The sequence below is a fragment of the Aegilops tauschii genome, chromosome 3 (assembly GCF_002575655.3).
Source record: "Aegilops tauschii subsp. strangulata cultivar AL8/78 chromosome 3, Aet v6.0, whole genome shotgun sequence".
NCBI classification, from domain to species: Eukaryota; Viridiplantae; Streptophyta; class Magnoliopsida; order Poales; family Poaceae; genus Aegilops; species Aegilops tauschii.
The window spans coordinates 523,979,670-524,001,916 of NC_053037.3; the positions used below are offsets into that span (position 1 = coordinate 523,979,670).

General features: G+C 46.8%; 3 protein-coding genes and 1 non-coding gene across 5 annotated transcripts; 2 read left to right on the forward strand and 2 right to left on the reverse strand.

The window, feature by feature from the left end:
- The first annotated feature begins 3,309 nt into the window (after window positions 1-3,309).
- TRNAI-UAU (transfer RNA isoleucine (anticodon UAU)) lies at window positions 3,310-3,383 on the forward strand. The gene has a single exon. It is a non-coding gene; the product is annotated as a tRNA-Ile (tRNA).
- Window positions 3,384-5,473: 2,090 nt separating this feature from the next.
- LOC109781409 (uncharacterized) lies at window positions 5,474-8,341 on the forward strand. 2 transcript variants are annotated; one of them, XM_020340015.4, is made up of 3 exons: window positions 5,474-5,771; window positions 6,356-6,507; window positions 7,433-8,341. In XM_020340015.4, exons 1-3 carry the CDS (start codon window positions 5,558-5,560, stop codon window positions 8,108-8,110), a joined length of 1,044 nt encoding a protein of 347 aa, XP_020195604.1. In that variant the 5' UTR covers window positions 5,474-5,557; the 3' UTR covers window positions 8,111-8,341. The 2 variants fall into 2 exon arrangements, with proteins under 2 accessions (XP_020195604.1, XP_020195600.1); XM_020340011.4 differs by having other exon boundaries at window positions 5,486-5,771; window positions 6,335-6,507.
- A 2,547-nt stretch (window positions 8,342-10,888) lies between these two features.
- On the reverse strand, window positions 10,889-12,104 carry LOC109781433 (ethylene-responsive transcription factor ERF020-like). Its single transcript, XM_020340035.3, has one exon. It carries the CDS (start codon window positions 11,616-11,618, stop codon window positions 11,049-11,051), a length of 570 nt encoding a protein of 189 aa, XP_020195624.1. The 5' UTR covers window positions 11,619-12,104; the 3' UTR covers window positions 10,889-11,048.
- A 1,416-nt stretch (window positions 12,105-13,520) lies between these two features.
- Window positions 13,521-19,082, reverse strand: LOC109781422 (uncharacterized). The gene is made up of 13 exons (XM_020340026.4): window positions 18,852-19,082; window positions 17,886-18,032; window positions 17,776-17,802; window positions 17,490-17,580; window positions 17,306-17,349; window positions 17,117-17,215; window positions 16,471-16,528; window positions 16,336-16,388; window positions 16,124-16,225; window positions 15,944-16,009; window positions 15,683-15,807; window positions 15,437-15,608; window positions 13,521-13,969 (listed from the first exon to the last, which is right to left on the reverse strand). Exons 1-13 carry the CDS (start codon window positions 18,978-18,980, stop codon window positions 13,886-13,888), a joined length of 1,197 nt encoding a protein of 398 aa, XP_020195615.1. The 5' UTR covers window positions 18,981-19,082; the 3' UTR covers window positions 13,521-13,885.
- Between the last annotated feature and the right edge of the window lie 3,165 nt (window positions 19,083-22,247).

Consider the following 22,247-nt stretch of genomic DNA (forward strand, 5'->3'; position numbering starts at 1 on the left):
CAGACACCTTTGAAGATACTTGTAGAGCACCTATATGATCACCCAGTTACGAAGTGACGTTCGGATACACACTAAGTATTCCTCTGGTGTCAGAGAGTTACACGATCTCATGGTATAAGGAACAGATACTTGACACGAAGAAAGCTATAGAAAATAAACTAAACGATCTGATGTTAAGCTTACAATTGGGTCTTGTCCATCATCACATCATTCTTCTAATGATGTGATCCCATTATCATTACAACTCATGTCTATGGTTAGGAAACCTTAACCATCTTTGATCAACAAGCTAGTCTAGTAGAGGCTCACTAGGGACACTGTGTTGTCTATGTATTCACACATGTATTTAAGTTTTCGGTCAATACAATTCTAGCATGAATAATAAACATTTATCACAAAAAGGAAATATGATAATAACCAATTTATTATTGCCTCTATGGCATATTTCCAACACGAAGAGCTGTTGCGATTTGCATCCCACCATCCTGTGAATCGTACATATTGAGGTACCAAATACCCTACTCAGTTAACAAATCACCTAGAAAAAATGCGGATCGATGGGAAAGAAGGCAAGCCCACCACCAGGATTTCGTCTGACTGGTTCCTCCAATCCGATAAAATCCCAAATCATCAGGGAAGGCCGGAGGGGACTTCTTAGAGCATCTACAATGCGGCGCTTAAACATGGGTGCCAGGATTTTTATCCTAATCGATGGGCAGTCATCAGGTTAAGTCCATATCTCACTTCTGGCATCGACGCTGGAAGTAGAGGCGGGTGCTTCTCACCTTTTTGGCTAGCAGCAGGAAAAGTGGAAAGGTTTCAAGCGTACATGATTAGCGCCTTCGTTGAACGAGGGTGCTTAGAGCATCTATAGTTGGACTTCTCAAATTGACTGGACGGACGCATGACGACTTACCGGACAGGAGAGAGAAAAAAAAGTTGACCCAACCGGACCCTCAAAGCCTCCTTAAACGCCTAGGTTGTTCGTCACTCCTCAAATGCAGCCCATATACAAGGGCAATACGAGGAGTGTGTGGGCGTGTTTGATCAGTGATCCTGCGTCCGCCATATATGATTTGACCCACCACAGACCATCTTTGCTCTTTGTTTATTTTTCTCTTCTTTCTCTCCACCCCCACCAATCACATGTATGTGACCGGATGTATAGGGAAAAAACTGGGGGACATGACTGCATGCATGGACAAATAGAGACCCAAAACGGACACGTCCGGACACTGACTGGCGCATCCACGGACGTTTAAGGGGCCCAATTTGCTCAGTCTGGCTGTAGATGCCCTTAGTTAAATTTCTAAATTTTGGTTGTTTATTTTTATTACTCTCGCTGGGCGCCCATTTAACATTGTATAGATACTTTTATGCTGCTACTAGTTTTAATCCCTCTGATCAAACCAAACCGAACTCCTGCACCCAGAAAAGACGAACTCGATCCATATGCGATGAGTGTGTTCAAATTCCCTAAGAAAATTTGTAAAGGAATCACTGACGCAATGTCGCAGCATTGGTGGGGTGACGAGGAAAACCAGCGAAGGATGCACTGGTTTGCATGGTGGAAGATGTGTGTACCTAAAGACATAGGTGGTATGGGATTCCGAGATATCCAAAGCTTTAACTTAGCAATGTTGGCCAAGCAATGTTGGAGGCTTATTGATAATTATGAATCTCTTTGTGCAAGAGTGCTACGTGCACGATACTATCCTTCTGGGGATATATTAAATTGTGAATTGAAGAAAGGATCCTCTTATGTACGGCAGAGTATTTGGGCAGGGATCCAAACTTTCAAAAAAGGTTGTATTTGGCAAGTCAGAGATGGATCAAAAATTAGTATTTGGGAGGACTGCTGGATTCCCAACAGCCCTTCTAGGAAAATCATCACAGTTCGGGGGAATAGAGTTTTGACAAAGGTAAATGAGTTGATTGATCCGGCTTCTGGTGAATGGGATGATGAGCTCATAAGAGATAATTTTTGGCATATAGATGCGGATCGTATTCTCCAAATACCGATCCATCACCAAGTGACCGAGGATTATATTGCATGGCACTTAACTAAATCGGTGTGTTTTCTGTGCGCTCGGACTATTACAAGCAATGGGAAGATAACTATGCTGCTGATATGGCACAGGGAGAGATGAGTGGTTCATGTCCGCACCCTGTTTGGAAAAAGCTTTGGAGTTTAAGACTTCCAGGGAAGGTAAAGATTTTTCTATGGCGTTGTTTACATAATGTGATTCCGTGTTCGGGTGTTCTCGCAAACCGACATATTGGTACAAGCTCACAGTGCCCAGTATGTAAGCTGGGGTGCGAAGATATATGTCATATGCTTTTCAAATGTGAGCGTGCAAGAGCAGTATGGACGGCACTGGGAATTTACAATGACATTGCCGATGCAACACTTGTGGACAGATCGGGAGCAAGGATTATTGATTTCCTACTGTGTGATAGGTCCATTCAGAGACCATACATGGATACAATTGAACTACCTGAACTGATTGCGACAACGCTGGTATCTTTGGTGGCAACGTCGGCAATATGTCCGAGGAGAAGAAGTGCAACCGCCTCACGGTACAGCCCCGGCGATCCATGCGCTGACATTGAATTTCGTAAGAGCTGTAGGAAAGCAACCTGCTACAACACGTCTCAATAACTGGGGCAAAAAACTGTCAGGACAGATTGTTTTGAATGTTGACGCATCTGTCTCAGATGAAGATCACTCGGGTGCGTGTGGCGTGGTTGTCCGAGATCATCGAGGAGGTTTCATTGGTGCATCTACAACTGCTTTGGCATATGTTGCTGATGTAGTCTCGGCAGAAGCAGCCTCTTTACTCGAGGGACTCAAGCTTCTGCAAAGAATTGGGTGTACTAATTTTGTGGTGCAGATGGATAATATTGTGGTGGTGAATTCTCTGATTCGGAATGAAGGACACTCTATGGTGGCGGCTCCGGTTATAGATGACTGTCGTAATATGTTGGCGGATTTCGGAAAGATTACTATAGAACATTGTAATAGAGAATCTAATATAATAGCGCATGTGTTAGCTCAACGTGGACGGTCTAACCCTCCGTCTTTGTGGTTGGAAGAGCCTCCCGATTTTATTGCTAGTTCGCTAGCAGATGACGTGACTGTTATTTAAAATTAATATAGCTAGCCATAAAGGCCTTCCCGTCCAAAAAAAAAAGACGAACTCGATCCATATCCGCGCGTCACTCCCCTTTCTGTTTCTCCTTGGAAAACGCTTCCTGAAGTTGAGTTGTACAGAATATATTAATTCGATTTATATTCAGGAAGCAAGAGCTCCCGTAGCTCAGTTGGTTAGAGCGTTGGTCTTATGAGCCGAAGGTCGCGGGTTCGAGCCCCGCCGGGAGCACCTTTTTTTCTTCGTCTCTACACGAGGCACACAACTCCTCCTTTTTTTCTTGTAACCTGGACAAAGATGCTTCCAAATCGATGACCACCCCCGTGTCTCCGTGTCACTCCGCCGTCACGTGCTACTCTTTTCCTCTCCGTCGATGCGTACAATATTTGCCAACACTGAATAGGGACGTTCGGCGATGGCGGCAGAGGGGTGCTGACGCCCCGGGTCGGTTTCATCTCTATAGTTTCACTCTTCGCCGAGCTTGTCCCCACCTCCCCCTCCCCTCTGCTGACTAGGGTTGTAAACAAATCGAGTTCGAGCGAGTTGGACTAGGCTCAGTCAACTCATACTGGAATTCGGGCGAGCTTAGAATTAGCGATGCTAAAGGTTGAGCTGTAGAAAGTGACTCGTGCTCAATTTGTAACGATCTCGAGCTAGTTTCGAGCTTAATAAGATAAGTTCTAAAATAATTTAAGGTAAACTTGAAAACAAGATAAGCCACAACATAAAATATCACTATAAAATTCGACTTCTTCTTTCTCGACTGAAGACTACTATCTCCGTTTCTAAATATATGTCTTTTTAGATATCACAACGTGAACTACATACGAAGCAAAATGAGTGAATCTACACTCTAAAATATGTCTATATAGATCCTTATGTAATCGATATAGAAACAGAAGGAGTACTATTTAATAACAAGAGATCATGGATGAGCTAGCAAGTACTAACAAAAGTAAAAATAATGAAGGCTAGTCTGCTCTCAAACTTTGGCCAGAACTACAAGATATTGAACGCATTTGCTGGCCATGTATCATATTAAGGCTAAATTTTCTTCACGCTTAATTTTCATGTTTGCTAGTAGGTAAAATGAAAAGAAAAAAATCATACACAATATATATATGGCGATAAATGATCCCAATTCTTTGTAATAGAGATGAAGGTTGTTTAATATACTCGCCTCCAACGTCGCCAGCCGCCGCCTCCCCAAAACTAGGGTTCTTTGCCTCCCACCGGCGCCGGTCCGTCCCGTCTCCGGTGGCCTTAGGGCCATGGAGGCGGAGTGGATCTCGGCCCTTGTCGGTGGGAGGGCTCCGTTTTCATATCTTTTTTCGAGCTTTGTTAGGGTTTGTGTCCTGCTCAGGAAGGCGAGACGGCGGCGGCTCCATGAAGATGGAATAAAGGTCTTCCGTCTAGTCCCCGTTCCGGTGATGCATGTAGCATCATCGGTGGGCGTGTGGAGGTGTGTCTCCGGCGGATCTGTCTTTGGTGGATTTGCTCGGATCTGTTCGTCGTTCGTCTTCGTTCGTGTGTCTTCAGGTTGGGTCCTTTTGATCCTCTTCATCCGCGGCGGTTGCTGTTCTGGTGCGTTGGTTCTATGGGACCTTAGCACGACGATTTCCCGACTGTCTACTACAACAAGGTTTGCCCGGCTCCGGTGAGGGAGGGGCGATGACAGCGGCGCGCCTTCGGCTCGCTTCAGTGTTTGTAGTCGTCGCTAGGTGGCCTACGGACCTAGATGTAATTTTTATTATTTCTAGTGTTCGCTGTACTATCATGATTGAAGATGAATAGATTGAAAGTTTTTCCGTAATAAAAAGGTTGCTTAATATACTTATATGATATCGAGCTAAAATTGAGCAAGCTTATTTCTGGATCGAACACATAAAGTGTTCATACTCAGCTCATTTTTTTCCAAGTCGAACGAAAATACGAGTCGATTTCAAGCGGCTCACGCCTCGAGCTTTTTCCTGCAGCCCTACTGCTAAGTTGCCATGATGCTTCACTATTTCTATTAGTACTAAAACATAACAGCGTCGTTTCATCCAATTCCTGTTGAACCACCTGCTTATTAATGGAAGAGAGAGCCACATTTCAGTACTGTATTTCAGTATCCATGCATTTATCGTCCTGTCCAGTCCAGTCCTACAACGTCACAGCAAATCAGAGATCAACGTTTACCAAGCAACCACCCCACCCTCCCTGGCCCCGAGTCCCTGTCACCGGGACACGTACGCCGCTGAGGCGCCACCGGAATGAGCAACCACCCTCGCTGTCACCCGGGACCCACGGTCGAGCCCCCGGACCCCGGTTAAGCTCCGCCCTCGAGCACTCTCTTTCTCGCGATCTAAATATTTCCGCTCCGACGGACCCCAAGGCCGAGCCACCCACCCGCCCCCGCGACCATGGACATGCGGGCCCTCAACTTGAAGGCCGCCGGGCCCTCCTTCCTCGCGCCGCGGCGCCACCCGCCGGCGACCTGGGCGCCCCTCCCCGCCGGGGAGATCGGGAGGAGGCGGCAGCCGGCGCGGTGGCCCAAGCTGGCGGTGAGCGCGTCGGGGAAGAAGAGCAGGAACGGCCGCGACGGGGACGACCCCAAGAGCAAGCCCTCCTCTTCCGGTAAATTCTGATACTGCGAGTTTCCATGCTCTGTTTGTGCGATTCTAGTGGAAAGGTGGGGATCTCTGCGCGAATTCTATGCGGGAGGTGGTCAGACCTTTTGTCGATTCGATGCGGGTCGAGGTGATACGACCGCGCAAAGCGCGATTTTGGTTGCCCCCTTTCCGTGATCGTTACAGTCGGGCCATGAAACAGTTGTCGAATTAGGAACGTGTCGTATTGGCGTCAGGGGTCGGTGTAAGTAACGGTGAAATATTGAAATTGGTGACAGTAATAGAATGATGAAACACTTATGCCTGGCTGTCTCGGTGAGGTTCTTGCTGCGATGGTGGGTAAGCTATTGGGGTTGAAATGCTTGTTTACTCGAGTGGTTTGGATTGAGAGATACTGGACTTATGGTTGTTCGATGATCTAATTTTCCCAACTGCGCGTTGTGTAGGTGAATCAGCATAGTAAGTTTGGTTTGATGTTTATTCGGTTGTGGGTACATAGTAGTACAATATTACAATGCTTATGCAACCAACTAGACTGGATTGATAATAAACTATCTAAAGGATGTATAGAATTGTGGTTTCTCAATGCAGGAAAAGGTGATGCATCTACTCCCATTGGAGATGATGATGCCGATGCAGTAAGCCAAAATCATGGCGAACTGAAATCCAGTGACACCATGTATGTACCAAGCAACCTGTCATATTGGCGAGATGTCAGAGCAAGCTTTGTGATTCCAAAGTCGGTAAGTCCAATCCTTTTGGACTAGTTTATTCCAACTGTTGCTCTCCGTTATTTATTTCTGAAAAACTCTCTCCATTATCTTGTATGAACTCAGTATGTGGAAACTGGAAAGTAAGTGATCTTGCTTTATAAATTCCACTCATGCTAGGTATTGAACATTGTCCCTTTAAGTGATTTTTTGGTAATCGCCTAACTGGGATAACCTTGACTGACTACACTTTAAGACTGCGATGGATTAGCTAGAAATATATTTTTCTTCATTATATTAATTAATTGGCATCCTATTCGAGAGAGTGCAGTTGTGTAGGTTCAGTTAGCCTGTGCGATCATCCAATGTCATACTTGAGAAGAGCTCTGTGAGAGCTTGGAAAGTTAAGAAGAGCAAAGTGTGCATTGGATTGTCCATAACACACATTTTGTTCCAAATATTCTAGAGTAACTTTTAATCCTAGTTTGAAAGTATTCTCGTCTTTTCTTTTTTCTGGGGGGGTGTTGAGATTATGCTCTCAACTATGACCTATCCAGAAAGTATGTCAACGTACACTCTCAACTATGTCAGAATATGTCTGCAACTCGCTCTTGACATTGGTCTTAAAGGTTCTCACTACGAGTCTTATTCATGTTAAACTTCCTGGCGGTAGAATAGGAGTTTAATTTCTTCACCTTTCAACATCACAAGGCTATAGCATTTCCATGATGTAGTGTAACAAGGATTTCAGTGTGCTATTTCTAGTACAAAAACATTGCCTTATTTTGCCTGTCCTGAAAATTTTCAGTTTTGACTTTTGTCATAACTGTACACTGAATACAAAATTTGTTCTGTCTCTGCCTGCTACTTAGTAGTGCTCATTTAGTTGAGCTAATCTCTTGTTGATCTTCCCTATAATATTGTTCCTAATTAATTCTTCATCATGTCTTCATATCAGGAGCAAGCAGTCGATGTAAATACACTACCACAAACATCATTCGATGGACCAGTACACTGTCTTCCTCGGAAATGGGCCCATTCTATTTCTGCGCCAGAGTCTGGCTGTGTGCTGGTCGCCACGGAAGAGCTTGACGGGAACGGTACCTTTGAAAGAACCGTCATCCTCCTCCTCAAACTAGGTTCGAGAGACGCCTATGACGGTCCATTCGGCGTCATCCTGAACCGGCCACTCTACACGAAGATGAAACACGTGAACCCATCCTTCCGCGACCAGGCGACGCCTTTCGGCGACTGCTCCCTCTTCTTCGGAGGCCCCGTCGACATGAGCATATTCCTGATGAGGACCAACGAAGGCAGGCCCATCAAGGGGTTCGAGGAGGTAGCCCCGGGCGTGTGCTTCGGTTTCAGAACGGACCTGCAGAAGGTCGGTCACCTGATGAAGAACGGGGCGCTCAGCCCTGATGACCTCAAGTTCTACGTCGGGTACTCCGCCTGGGACCACGACCAGCTGCTGAGCGAGATCGACGCGGGGTACTGGGTCGTCACCTCCTGCAGCTCGGGCCTGATCACCGACGCGCTGACGACGGACCCTTCTTGCCTGTGGAGCGAGGTGCTGCAGCTGATGGGAGGCCAGTACGCGGAGCTGAGTCAGAAACCGAAGGAAGATGGCGCGTGAACTCGGGTATGTTGCGGCTCAGGCACGGTTTGCAGCAAACTCTGTTGTTGTTCGATTTGTACATAATTTGAGTAATCTCGTCTGGTCACTGTCCTGTTCGTCACGTGCGGAGACTGTTTTTGTTTTCGTGGCGCTATGATCAATAATACGTTTGCTGTTGGTGGGTGCACAATCTTTTTAGAATGTTTTGGGCGTGAAAAGAAGGGTATAAAGCATAGCAGTGGGTATGTACCTGCGCTCCTGCCTGCCTCTGTCGTATACCCCCTCCGATCCATATTAATTGTGGCAGCCCTAGCAGTACAACTCACCTTGACGCCCTGTGATGTGTGAGAAATTCCGGCACCGGTAGATAGATATGCTTTGTCCCTGTAGTGGCCGACTATCCACTGGGCATTGGTTGACCTTTTCTTTTTTTATTTAGAACCATCCGTAGATTGACTTTTTTCGTTTTTGGTTAGAATCATCCATTGATTGACTGTGATTACCCAGACGCGTCGGGCACAAAGTCGGGGGTGATGGTGATACCGATCAGAATGCACAAGGCACAAAGGGTTTCTTTGGGATCCAACACGTCAATTCGCCAGGCCAAATATGTATGGCGCTCTGGTCACACTCTGAAGCCTCTCATTTCGCGTAAAAAAATGCTTCTCGTTTTGTTCAAACTGTAGTCAACCATGGGATAGCGTCTACGCACGTGGCGAGCAGCCGAGCAGGTGCTTATTGACGGCAGGAACAATCTACAGTGCCAGGTCAGGTGGTGGTGTTTCGTCGCGGCGATGCTCTGAAGAACTTTTCAAATGCTCACGGCACAGCGGAATTGGGCAACGGTTCTAACTGTTCAGCTGGTCTGGGATGCACAACGCAACGCAGTGCTAGTGACCTGAGTGGCGACCGTTCAACTGTTCTTCTTTTTTTTGACACAGCGACCGTTCAACTGTTCAATCCAGCCACCCGTCTCGGCGAAAGTTTTTACTGCGTCAGGTTGTTATCGCTCTCCCTCTAGATTCTAGAACCCAGACTAGAGTCCTGTCCAGTGTCCACCCAGGCCAGCTGACGTAATTAGGAGGGGGATTCGTATGACGATCGATTCCAGCCGTCAGATCTGAACGCGTTCTCTCTTTTTTCTCTTGCATTGCGATCTGCGAGGACGGCCCCCTCATGAATGTGTGTGTGTGTGTGTGTGTGTGTGTGTGTGTGTGTGTGTTAGTGGTCGAGAACTCGGGGCCGACCTCACCCGCAGACATGCACGTACGTCGACCTTGTCTCGTCAGCGGAACCTGCAGCCAGCTCCAAAACCAAGTTGGGTAAAATCTGGCACCGCCTCACAACGTGCGTAGCAAGAAGTTGAGCGTAACTAGGATAAAAAGTCGGCAAGGAATTGAGAATCAATAGTGCAGGTTACAATATATGCTCCTGTAACACACTGATCTGAATTTATTGCGCAACATCTATACAATGTTGCATCAATTAATTCGGATCAAAGAGAGTACCTCGTCTTATATTTAAGAACAAATGAACTACTATATTCGAATATTTTTTTAGTGAACTTGACGCAGGGAGGGGAGGTTCGTCACCGTTTGTTGTATTTCAGTTTGAAAGAGACTTGGTAGGCTTACGAAAGTCATTACAACTTACAACCATAACCGCACACCGTGCTTTTTCTTTCTTCCGAAAGGGAAGGTCAAGCTTCCGGCCTCTAAAACATTATGATGCACACAGTAATATGACTGTGCGTCGTAATATCATCACACAACTTCAACTTCTTCGCATCAAGGTGAGAAACAACAGAGGCACATCCAAAAGGTTCATCGGAATGACGGCATCGAAAGGACAAGTCACGACCCAACTCCTCTCACAAGCATTGTTGTTGCCAAACAAATTGCAACGCCACCATGTGGAAAAATCACCATCCATGGATCTCTTTGATAGGCCAGCTCCAAAGACGAAGCCTCCAATGAGAGGAACGGCGCAAGACGCGTCACCATATTCCGGTCTAGGAGCCTGGATCCGAGGTTTTGCATAGAGCATACTCCCTATGTAAACTAATATAAGAGCGTTTAGATCACTAACGGAGGGAGTACATTGAAGAATAGGTACACAATACAACAACGACTTCATGAAGGACACGACGTCTGTAGACATCGTCTTGCCGACTCCGACCATGGTCCAGAGGCAAGATTCTCGCCCGTTTGTGGGCACTCTACTACCCTGAACCAGCTGACCACCCAAGCCTCTACTAGCTGCAGCCCTCCCCGCACTACGACGCCACACCGGGGCCGTCGATACCCGCAACAGAGATAGTTGAGCCTTCCTAGCGCCACCGGAGCATGGCCATATTGCAGAGCCACCACCCCGCTGCACGGCCACACAAGCCCCCGCGCCGGCCTGACAATGTGTTGACAAGGACAACATTTGGCAATTCCCAACCTTCAAAAAAAAATTGACATCAAGTGATAGCTAACTTTTTAGCTTTGACCAAACATTAGCAAAGGAAAATTTTGACATTAAATTAAGCATGCTCAATGCTCTGACCCATCCTCCCTTGGCACTGGCAGGGAGGCGAAAAGGGTTGCTAGTCATTGACCGGTCTCGATCGGTCCGCAGCTCAGAGAAAGAAGAGCCTCAGCATTCAATGCCAGCTGGCCTGGTCAACCTGGGCCCGGCCGCAGCGCCATTCATCAATCACCCAAGCGGGGCTTCGCCTACGTGCCGGTGGCCATGCACACGAGCACTGTCGCCACTCACTGCTGCATACGCAGTGGCTACATGCCTCGCCAATTTCAAATGTCAACAGGTAGTAATCATTTCATATCGGACGTGTGCGCGGAACTGTTTCCGAATTTCAAACGGTTCAACCTTGCCAACTGCGACCTGTGTTCGATCTTTATTGCATCAGCTAATTCTACGTAGTACTACCGGTGTTCGTGTATGCTCAATTTTACATCAATATCTCCATGTCGTCGACGCTGAGCTCCCCGGAGACAAGCTGCTCCCTACTGGTACCACCGCCACCGCCAGTGGTGTCCCCGCCGTCCCCCGTATACGTGTACGCATACGCGCCGTCGTGCTGGAGCTCCGCGTTCGCGCCGCCCTGCGCGGTGCCAGCGCCGGCGCGCGCCTCCGCGTAGTGCTGCCTGGGCACGCCGTCCCGCGCCGCCACGAGCTGCGCGTCGGCGGCCATGCCCGCGTCGGACGCCACGCTCTGCACGGACCGCGGCGAGAGGGGCGCCACGGAGCCGGCACCGTACGCGGCGGCCGCACGCTCCGGGAAGTTGAGCCCAGCGGCGCCGTTGCCGGAGAGGGAGCCGCCGCGGAGGAAGTAGACGGCCGTGTCGTGCGCGACGGCGGCGGCCTCGGGCGTGGCGTAGGAGCCCAGCCACAGGCGCTCCCGCGTGCCGGGCACCCGGATCTCCGACACCCACTTCCCCCACCGCCGCCGCCGCACGCCCTTGTACCGGCACCGCTCCTCCTCGCCGCCCCTCGCCGCCGACGCCTCCGCGCTGCTCATGGCTGGCTGACCACCTTCCGAGCCTCTGACCTCGCCTCTTTCTCAACGCACGGCCGAGCTTCCAAGTGAACGTACCACGTACCACGCGCTTATATACGAGTGAGAGGTCAACCCACAAAACGAGTTGACCCTGCATGCGGAAGGATCGAATCGGCTTTGAGTTTGACCTTGTGAGCTGTGAGCAGCAGTACTAATACAGCCGTGTGGTGATATTTGTGGTCGGCATGGGAGCAACGGGGTCAAAATCTTCAAAGGGTCAAACCATTTTTTATGGTCGTAGTATCGATCGTATGAACACGCATGTGGTGGTAGGCTCCCCAAGTCGCCATCAGATTCTGTGGGGAACCCTCTTCTCCATCGCAGTTACAGGCTGCCGTCTCAAGTTCCACGATATTAGTTTGGAGAATTAATGGGATTGACTTTTAGCTAAAAAGTTGCTAGTCCTGATTTATTGGTCCTCTTTGTAATTTGTGCCAAATTTTGATCAAATATTTAACTAATAAAATGTCAATACATATCAACATAAATTATATCGTTTTATTGTTGGATTCGTATTTAAACATAGTGATATAATTTTTGGTGACATGCACGAACGTTTTGTTAATTAAATCCATGGTCAAAATTTGACACAAAATACATTGGGGACCAATAAACCAGAATGGAGGTAGTAGTACAACCAGTACATGGTCAAGTACGTGCGTTGTCACGTGACCAAATATTTTTTTAACACAATATAAGACGATCATACGAGACAAATCTTGATGCAAAACAAATACTCTAATTTGGATCGGAGGGAGTAGATAGGTTTTACCATAAGAAGTAATCTACTTATGGGCCGTGAATTTATTGCTATATACTGGCGGTTGATCTGATTTATTACGTTATCAAAAAATTGATTGCTGAAATTCAGAAGGGGGCGGAGCACCGGGGAAAATTAGTGGAAGGTGAAAGGTTGGACGAGAAGGAGGTGGTAAGAAAAGTGAAAGATGAAACCTTACGTTCTTTTTTAAGTAGTAGAGATAGAGATACCACGGCTAAGTTAGCATTGCGGTGCCGATTATCCGGTCAGCTTTTACCAATTAGTGTTTGCTTAATACATTAATCTCTAATTGTAGACATTTTCTCACGACAAAAACATAAAATAAGAACCCATTCTATTATTCCTTTTTCAAGGAACTCATTCCTGGTCCGTTGTGACTTGAGTGGCATCTCGGCACCGTTTTTGTATGGTGGTCGGCTTTGTCAGCGACGGGACATGAAAAGCAGAAGCACTCACTGCGTAGCCATCGCTGGGCAGGGCGAGCATGTCTCCAACATGAAACATGCCGTTGCCGCCCAAGACAGAACCATGGCTGTTACAAAATTAAAGCAGCAAAGGTCAGGTCAATTCCGTCCCATTCTTCAACCGGACCATCCTCTTCTTCCACTTCTACTATCAAGGATGGCCGCTACCATTACACAAGGGACAAGGCGATCGGCTTGAGTGGCAAGCGACCAAGACGGCAGTCTGCGTGCGCTCGTTTTGAGGCAGGCCGACACCGAGACGTCGATGTCGGACGCACGGCTCGCCACTCCGGGCACGTTTACAAATCGTTTTCCCTCGCGACGTAAGCTCTGACGTTTTCAATTGTTCACACGCAAGCACGGTTGAGCTTAATTTGACCTTTGAAGCGGTCCTGGTTCGCTCCTTTTCCATGCAGGACTGCTCTGGAGAGCCACCAGGTCCTGGCTCGCCGTTGTTGAAGAGCACCGACTTTCAGGTCGGATAGCAGCCGCTCCTCGTGCCGCCCTTGTGCACTCACAAGTAGGCAGAGCCCGCTGGCTGGTCATCGCCGGCGAAGACTGTACACGCTCCCCGCAAAAAAAAAAAAAAAAAAAACTTCACACTCAGCTGGCACGGCCTTAATTACAAACTGCTTACAGTAGCTTCCAGTTCTCCGCCATTTGTACAGCGACTCATTTATCCAGTGTATGAAGAGATCGATAATTACATGTTGGTTCTGTTACAGTACATAATAACCGCACCCGGCTGTCCGCCATCAGCACATGGAAGAAACGAATGAATGAACGAATGCGCTATCACGCCGGTGATCGCAGTCGGCACCGTCGTCGCTTGCCCGCCGCAGTTTGATCTGTACCTCTCTTTTGCGACTCTACAAAACTGGAATGCAGCAGTCACTGCGATGTGATCCATATGTATAGTTGTTCATGGCAGGCCCGCCCGCTTAAAATAGAGATGTGGCGGTGCCGTTTGGAGCTCTGTACCCTCACTCCCGCCCTCTTAGGCTGGTCTCGATGCGGAAGGTTGACGAAAGGATTCTGAAGAGCCCGTCAGGGTTATCTGCGTGAACCTGAAAGGTGACGGTGGATCCAAAGTTAAACCTCGCAATAACTTGATTACAGGATAAAAAAGATATCATTTGGTCAGATGGTCAAGGATTTCTAGATCTAAAAATAAAGGAGGGTGTTAAGGATTCAAGGAAGCAAAATACTCCTTCCGTCCCATAATATTGGTTGTAATAACATCTTATATTATGGGACGGAAGGAGTATTATTTTGCTTGTCAGGTGGTGGTGGAAATTGGAATATCTACTCCAAGATGGGTCGTGGAAAAAAATTGCTAAAGCTAAATATCTACTCCTAACTCGCGGAGGGAGTATTTAATTGCACTGTGGCTACTGTTAAGCCTAGATCCTCTGATTCTCCTGTTGGAAGTCTTTGCTTAAAATGAAAGATCTTTATATGATTGGTGGGAAAATTAAACTAGGAGCTGGTGATATTGCTAGATTGTGGAAAGATACTCTTAATGGACTGCAGCCCTTGAGTAATTGTTTTCCTGTGCTTTTTAACATTTGCAATGAGCAGGACTGTATGGTGCAAAAAGTTCCTAGTATTGACATTAATAATTTCTTCTTAAGATTCAAATTTTTCTGTGGCAAATGTTTCAAAAAGTTGTTCTGACCAGACAAGTTATGGAAATTAGGAAGTGGCCACGAAATCCTGTTTGCTCCTTTTGTAATCAAGCTGAATCTTCTCAACATTTGTTTTTCAGGTGCTTGGTTGCTAAGGTGATTTGGCGAATGGTGGGGGGTTACACTTGGGACTGAGATTTGTCCTGATAATTGCTGGCAATACTATTCCTCGTGTTATACTTTCTGCCCTGGTGGTGAAGAGCTATTCACTGTTGGGCTTGCTGCTGTTGTGTGGGCAACCAGGAATGCCAGAAATAAAGCGACCTTTGAAGGAACACTTGTTAATACCCCGTTTGAGATTGTGTTTTCTTTTCTTTTTTTTTCTTTTTTTTTGCGGGTGAGACTGTGTTTTCGACCTGTACTTTTTTTATGTCCTGGACAGGTATTCAGAAGGAAGGGAACAAGGATGTGCTGAAGACCGGTGCCGAGCTCCTCTGAACCAATGGCATCAACCTTATGTGGATCTGTGACGCTGTGAAGGGTGGATGCTCTGCCACTTGAAGAGTCTCCCCAATGCTGCTGTCTTTCGCCGTCGATGCTTTTGCGGTACTGGATAGTTTACTACAGTGTTTTCTAGCTGTGTTTGGGATGAGCTTATATGCTACTGCTTTATATGGTTTACTGGATAGTTCCTGTAGTTGCCTAGTTGGTGCTGTCAGGTTTTCGCCTCATAGTGCATGTTTCAATTGTGAGCGTGCGGGGTGGGTTTCCTGGCAGTGCATTGGACTCGCTCCCCCCTTTATTGTCTCCTGCCTTCAAACTGTTGTATTTCCGTTATGCTACGTAATGGAAAGGGTGATAGCCCAGTTAAAAAAAAACTTGATTACAGGGAGGCAGCATACATACCCAGTGTCCAGCATCTTCGAGCACATGCATTTCAACTCCTCCAGCCTCATCCGCAGCCACCTCCTCCGCAGTATGAATTCTCTGAAGGTCTTCAAGAGCCCATCTATGCAAACTTCTTTCGGCCTTGAGAAAATTAATGTGTACCCCGCGTGGTACATTCTCTACAATCCTCCTGCATGAAGCATTCAGTTAGCTTCGACAGTTCGCAGACTTTATATTGTTCGGCAGGCACTGGTGATTATTTACCATAGGTTAGTATCTTCATATGACTTGTACATCTCAGAGATGCCATTTAAGTTGAATATCCATGAGTAGCTTGGAGAAGATCGTGATCCTGATGGGCTGCTCCGTCGGAGATTTGTTGCCACCCACTGCACAAGGAATCAACAAAGAACTGAAATGCCTTTTGTTTCATTGGATAAAGTGAAATCAAGCGGCTCTTTTAGACCAGTAAAATCAAGTAAATTAGCAACGGCATCTCAGCAAAAGGGTGATGTACAAGCATACCCGTGCAACATCCACAGAAAACTTTGCTTTAACTAGAGCATCAACAACTTCCTGCTTTGAATTAACCTGGATTTTCAATGGCAAAACACAAATAATGAATCATAAAGAAGACGCTTTTCCAGACTAGAACTAGAATGTACTTCCACGGTATAAAAGCATAGATAGTTCTAAAAGGCCAACCTGCACAGGCATTCTTCTGAGGAAATCAATAAGTTCAACGGGATGATCTTCGCCATCTAGCCCAGAACGAACTTTGCCAGGAGTAGCATCAAGAACCCATACCTTCAAGGAACAGAATACACATAAGAAATTTAGCTCAAAATATAATTAATAATAGTTGGCATTCCATTATTGCCACACTCATATAACACGGAAAAGGTAGTTAAGCTTACCCTGACAGGACGGGCAAGTGGTTTTGCAGCTTGATCTACCATACTCAAAGCCACTGCAAGCACAATTAGGTAGCTGGACAGTTATGGAAGTGCATGGCATGTCAGATAAGAAGATGAAAAAGGAACAGGAAAAACCTTTTCCACCAAAGCTGTGACCAACCAACACTCGAGGAGACAACCTGAGTTGCCCTATCTGTTGTATTTAGACAAGTTAGCATTGGGTAATAAGTAAGATATATAAAAGAAATGGCAGGTGAACTGAAAGTGAAAGGTGAACACTACTTAGATATTTTCCACTGAGAAATAAAACACAGTAATAAATACGATTTAAGCAGGTGCATTGCTTGCAACAGCTTCATGCACTTCATGGCAATTACTCCAAATCAGCAGAGATTAATCTGTATTCTATATCATATAGTCATACTTCAGAAAAAACATATGATCCACATGTGATGTTACCATGTTTCTTACAGCTTCACTAGTCATAAGTAATGTCCATAAGTAAGCTAGTTAACATATATACTGTGGCATCAAAAGCCAGGTATGCTAATAAGTCGCTAAGCACTTTGAAATGGTGCCTACCTCACAGTGTATAAAGCTAGATGCACAACACACATATAGACAGATATTACTCAGAAATATTTGTAGTCTTTCACTCTTTTACGATGTTCTTCCAAATAAGCTACATAGTAAATTTATAATCATACTGGGTGTACCAAACACATTTAGTGTAGACATTAGAAGATAAAATAGAAATTAGCTATGAGAAGAAAATACAAACCAGCTTTAGAACGTCAAAAGCAGTGGAAGCAACAGTGTGTGATCCTCTTTTCTTAATTGATGCCGAGTCACCGTGGCAACGCAAATCAACCAAAAGAAACTTCAGGAAGATAAGTCAGATTCAGTTTTCTTTTTTGGTGCCGTAGTGTGAAGTTGTTCAGATCATTAGCAGAATTTTAGATGTACTGACCTGCCACATTGGAAATTCCTGAGCTAACCTCTTTGCAAACGACCCTTCATGACAAATATAATTAATTAAATATAACCTCATATCCTTTATTGAGCCAAAACTTCTTTAGAACATGTCAAAGCATTTCACTGATTTGTAAAATTGAACCGAAATCGCAACTCAGACAATCAGAATGCTCATTTACCCCAGTTTTTCCCGCTCCCAAGGATGCCATGAAGGAGTACAGCTGTTGGTGGATCAGGTATTGATTTGTCCATAAAAGAGTTCCATTGTACCTGAGGTAATGTTTATGAATAACTTGAATTGCGTCAGAACATTTCAAGCAACTAATTATAGTATTACCTCCGTCCCAAAAAGCTTATCTTAGACATCCGTTTCTAGATAAATCTAAGACAAGCTTTTTGGGACGGAGGGTATATAACACAATTTGACAACCAGTGATAAATCACTGACGTGAATGCAACACTTACAAGGTTCCCTTGAACCAGTTCATAGGCCTGTAGGGAAAGAATAGAAATCATTAATCAGGATTGGGTGAGAACCATTAATCACACTATTTCAAAGCTTCAAGCTTCCTTACCAGAACTCCAGCATGCTTCTCAGCCTCAGGCTGATAAGCAATCTCTGCGTCAGCCAAAGCCACCTGAGCGCAACGACAAGGAGAGCACGCCAATGACCTTGAACTAGACATGGTCGATATCAACCGGCCACGACTACAAACAGTTTCCTAACAATACAAAACATAAGATCATAATTAAAGTTCAGAATGTTGGTGTAGTTCAGAAATTAACCATTATCTAACCAGAACAATGAAATTGTATAACCGCGATTTGAATTTCAGAACGTCTGTGAAAATGCAAGAAATTGATAGTTAAATTAGCAGTTGCTGCACAAATTAACAGATCATGCAGGTTCCACATTATGAATATTAGTTGCTTTTACAAGTTGATTTAGCAGTTCCCTACTTCATCGTGTATTTTGTTTGGTTACTAAGCATGCCATGGCAACGGCACAGATTGCAGCTACCAAGTATCATTATTCACTCCTACGCTAAATAGGCCATGGACAACTAAAATTACACAAAAATCATATCGGTAAGGGCCATAATCAACGCGTCAAGATGGCTTTTGAGTTTTCTCGGACAATAAAAACAGTGAGGTCCATGAAAAAGGTTCGATCAACACAAGCAATTTTAAACCCTCTAGTGCGGTAGTGAACAATCACAAACAGGGATATGGAGTAAACCATAGACATTGATATGTCACACAGTAAGAAATGTGGCATCTATCACTTGAAGCAGAAACGCATTCCTTCAGTTGCCCCTGATCGCATCTACATTGCGTCCATCGCCACCCGCCGCCGTATATCCTCACGCCCTCAAAATTGCACCAAAATCTCGCATCTAGCTACAGTCAGATAGGCAACGCGAGCCGACAGTGCGAGTACCCGTAGCTCCACGGCGCACCGGCCCCTGGGACTACGAACTGGCCCAGTAATAACCTAATTAAGGACGATTCGACCACCGAAACCAGCTGAAGAACAGTACCTGGCGGGGGAGGGGCCACGACGCGCGAGCCCTGGTCCCCTGCCGCGGCGGCGCGAGGCCCGCGGCGAGCGGAGCCCTCCTCAGCTCCGCGGATAGGGCGCGCGGCGGCGGTGCGCCGGCCGCCGCCATCAGATCACCGGCGAGTAGTGGGGGTGGGAGCACCGAGAGGGGCGAATTGTTGGTGTGTCCGTGGGCTTGCCGCGTCACCACAATAAACGAATTAATCGTTTTTGTTTATTCCGCCGTGGGCGAAGAAAAAGCTAGAGGCGGAGAACCCAAGGAGCGGGAGAGAGGCTGCCGTGTGGGGTAGGTGACCACCTGGCGTCCCCTTCCGTCGCTGACGGTGGGTCCTTTGCTGTATTTTTTTAGATCAGTCCTCTACTGTAAGACTAGTCACAATGGGTAGTAACTTACACTAGTAACATGCATATGTTAATGGGAAACGCTCTTTATCAGTAGTCTGACAAAATTTTCTCGTCAGACCGGTCATGCAACGTTGATTCTTCTTTAATCCAACGGTGTAGTGATTCTCTGACCCCACCAATTAAACGCATGTATTGATCCACTTCGAGAAAATCTCGCTTGCCTCCCATCCACAACCACCTTACCATGTCTGATGCGAGTAAATCTCGCCAGGCCGATCCACCCACCTCATCCCGTCTCGCATCCCATGGATGAGCTCATCGCCGAGCATGCCGAGCTGGCTCACCGCGGTGACAACCTCCGCCACCACCTGTTGGAAATATGCCCTAGAGGCAATAATAAATTGGTTATTATTATATTTCCTTATTCATGATAATCGTTTATTATCCATGCTACAATTGTATTGATAGGAAACTCAGATACATGTGTGGATACATAGACAACACCATGTCCCTAGTAAGCCTCTAGTTGACTAGCTCGTTGATCAATAGATGGTTACGGTTTCCTGACCATGGACATTGGATGTCGTTGATAACGGGATCACATCATTAGGAGAATGATGTGATGGACAAGACCCAATCCTAAGCCTAGCACAAGATCGTGTAGTTCGTTTGCTCAGAGCTTTTCTAATGTCAAGTATCATTTCCTTAGACCATGAGATTGTGCAACTCCCGGATACCGTAGGAATGCTTTGGGTGTACCAAACGTCACAACGTAACTGGGTGGCTATGAAGGTGCACTACAGGTATCTCCAAAAGTGTCTGCTGGGTTGGCACGAATCGAGACTGGGATTTCTCACTCCGTGTAAACGGAGAGGTATCTCTAGGCCCACTCGGTAGGACATCATCATAATGTGCACAATGTGACCAAGGAGTTGATCACGGGATGATGTGAGTTACGGAACGAGTAAAGAGACTTGCCGGTAACGAGATTGAACAAGGTATCGGATACCGACGATCGAATCTCGGGCAAGTAACATACCGATAGACAAAGGGAATTGCATACGGGATTGATTGAATCCCCGACATCGTGGTTCATCCGATGAGATCATTGTGGAACATGTGGGAGCCAACATGGGTATCCAGATCCCGCTGTTGGTTATTGACCAGAGAACGTCTCGGTCATGTCTGCATGGTTCCCGAACCCGTAGGGTCTACACGCTTAAGGTTCAATTACGCTAGGGTTATAGGGAATAGAGATACGTGGTTACCTAATGTTGTTCGGAGTCCCGGATGAGATCCCGGGCGTCACGAGGAGTTCCGGAATGGTCCGGAGGTAAAGATTTATATATGGGAAGTCCTGTTTTGGTCACCGGAAAAGTTTCGGGTGATATCGGTAATGTACCGGGACCACCGGGAGGGCCCCGGGGGTCCACCAAGTGGGGCCACCAGCCCCAGAAGGCTGCGTGGGCCAAGTGTGGGAGGGGACCAGCCCCAGGTGGGCTGGTGCGCCCCCCCACCAAGGCCCAAGGCGTATGGGAGAGTGGGAGGGGGGCAAACCCTAGGTCCAGATGGGCCTTAAGGCCCACCCTAGTGGCGCCCCCCCTCTCCTCCCCTTGGCCGCACCCTAGATGGGTTTGGGGGCTACCGCCACCCCTGGGGAGGGAACCCTAGATGGGGGCGCAGCCCCTCCCCTTCCCCTATATATACTTGAGGTATTTGGGGCTGCCATAGACACGAGAACACCTCTCTCTTGGCGGAGCCCTTCCCCTCTCCTTCCTCCTCTCCCGCGGTGCTTGGCGAAGCCCTGCAGGATTGCCATGCTCCTCCACCACCACCACGCCGTCGTGCTGCTGCTGGACGGAGTCTTCCCCAACCTCTCCCTCTCTCCTTGCTGGATCAAGGCGTGGGAGACGTCACCGGGCTGCACGTGTGTTGAACGCGGAGGCACCGTTCTTCGGTGCTTAGATCGGAATCAACCGCGATCTGAATCGCTACGAGTACGACTCCCTCATCCGCGTTCTTGCAACGCTTCCGCATCGCGATCTACAATGGTATGTAGATGCACTCACCTTCCCCTCGTTGCTAGATTACTCCATAGATTGATCTTGGTGATGCGTAGAATTTTTTTGAATTTCTGCTACGTTCCCCTACAGTGGCATCATGAGCTAGGTCTATGCGTAGTTTCTATGCACGAGTAGAACACAAAGCAGTTGTGGGCGTAGATGTTGCCAATTCTTCTTGCCGCTACTAGTCTTATCTTGTTTCGGCAGCATTGTGGGATGAAGCGGCCCGGACCGACCTTACACGTACGCTTACGTGAGACAGGTTCCACCGACTGACATGCACTAGTTGCATAAGGTGCCTAGCGGGTGTCTGTCTCTCCCACTTTAGTCGGAACGGATTCGATGAAAAGGGTCCTTATGAAGGGTAAATAGAAATTGGCATATCACGTTGTGGTTTTTGCGTAGGTAAGAAACGTTCTTGCTAGAAACCCATAGCAGCCACGTAAAACATGCAACAACAATTAGAGGACGTCTAACTTGTTTTTGCAGGGTATGCTATGTGATGTGATATGGCCAAAAGGATGTGATGAATGATATATGTGATGTATGAGATTGATCATGTTCTTGTAATAGGAATCACGACTTGCATGTCGATGAGTATGACAACCGGCAGGAGCCATAGGAGTTGTCTTAATTTATTGTATGACCTGCGTGTCAGTGAAAACGCTATTTAATTACTTTACTTTATTGCTAACCGTTAGCCATAGTAGTAGAAGTAATAGTTGGCGAGACAACTTCATGAAGACACAATGATGGAGATCATGGTGCCATGCCGGTGACGAAGGTGATCATGCCGCGCCTCGAAGATGGAGATCAAAGGCGCAAGATGATATTGGCCATATCACGTCACTTTATGATTTGCATGTGATGTTTGTCATGTTTACATCTTATTTGCTTAGAACGACGGTAGCATAAATAAGATGATCCCTCACTAAAATTTCAAGAGAGGTGTTCCCCCTAACTGTGCA

Bases quoted from the DNA above. Each gene is read 5' to 3' on its own strand.
- LOC109781409 (XM_020340011.4), top strand. From the start codon at position 5,558: ATGGACATGCGGGCCCTCAACTTGAAGGCCGCCGGGCCCTCCTTCCTC. The intron at 5,772-6,334 runs GTAAATTCTGAT...AAGGATGTATAG, and splicing joins GAGCAAGCCCTCCTCTTCCG to AATTGTGGTTTCTCAATGCA. The intron at 6,508-7,432 runs GTAAGTCCAATC...TCTTCATATCAG, and splicing joins GCTTTGTGATTCCAAAGTCG to GAGCAAGCAGTCGATGTAAA.
- LOC109781433 (XM_020340035.3), bottom strand. From the start codon at position 11,618: ATGAGCAGCGCGGAGGCGTCGGCGGCGAGGGGCGGCGAGGAGGAGCGG.
- LOC109781422 (XM_020340026.4), bottom strand. From the start codon at position 18,980: ATGGCGGCGGCCGGCGCACCGCCGCCGCGCGCCCTATCCGCGGAGCTG. The intron at 16,389-16,470 runs GTTTTTCCTGTT...TTGTGCTTGCAG, and splicing joins TCACAGCTTTGGTGGAAAAG to TGGCTTTGAGTATGGTAGAT. The intron at 16,010-16,123 runs GTTGGCCTTTTA...TTGAAAATCCAG, and splicing joins TCAGAAGAATGCCTGTGCAG to GTTAATTCAAAGCAGGAAGT.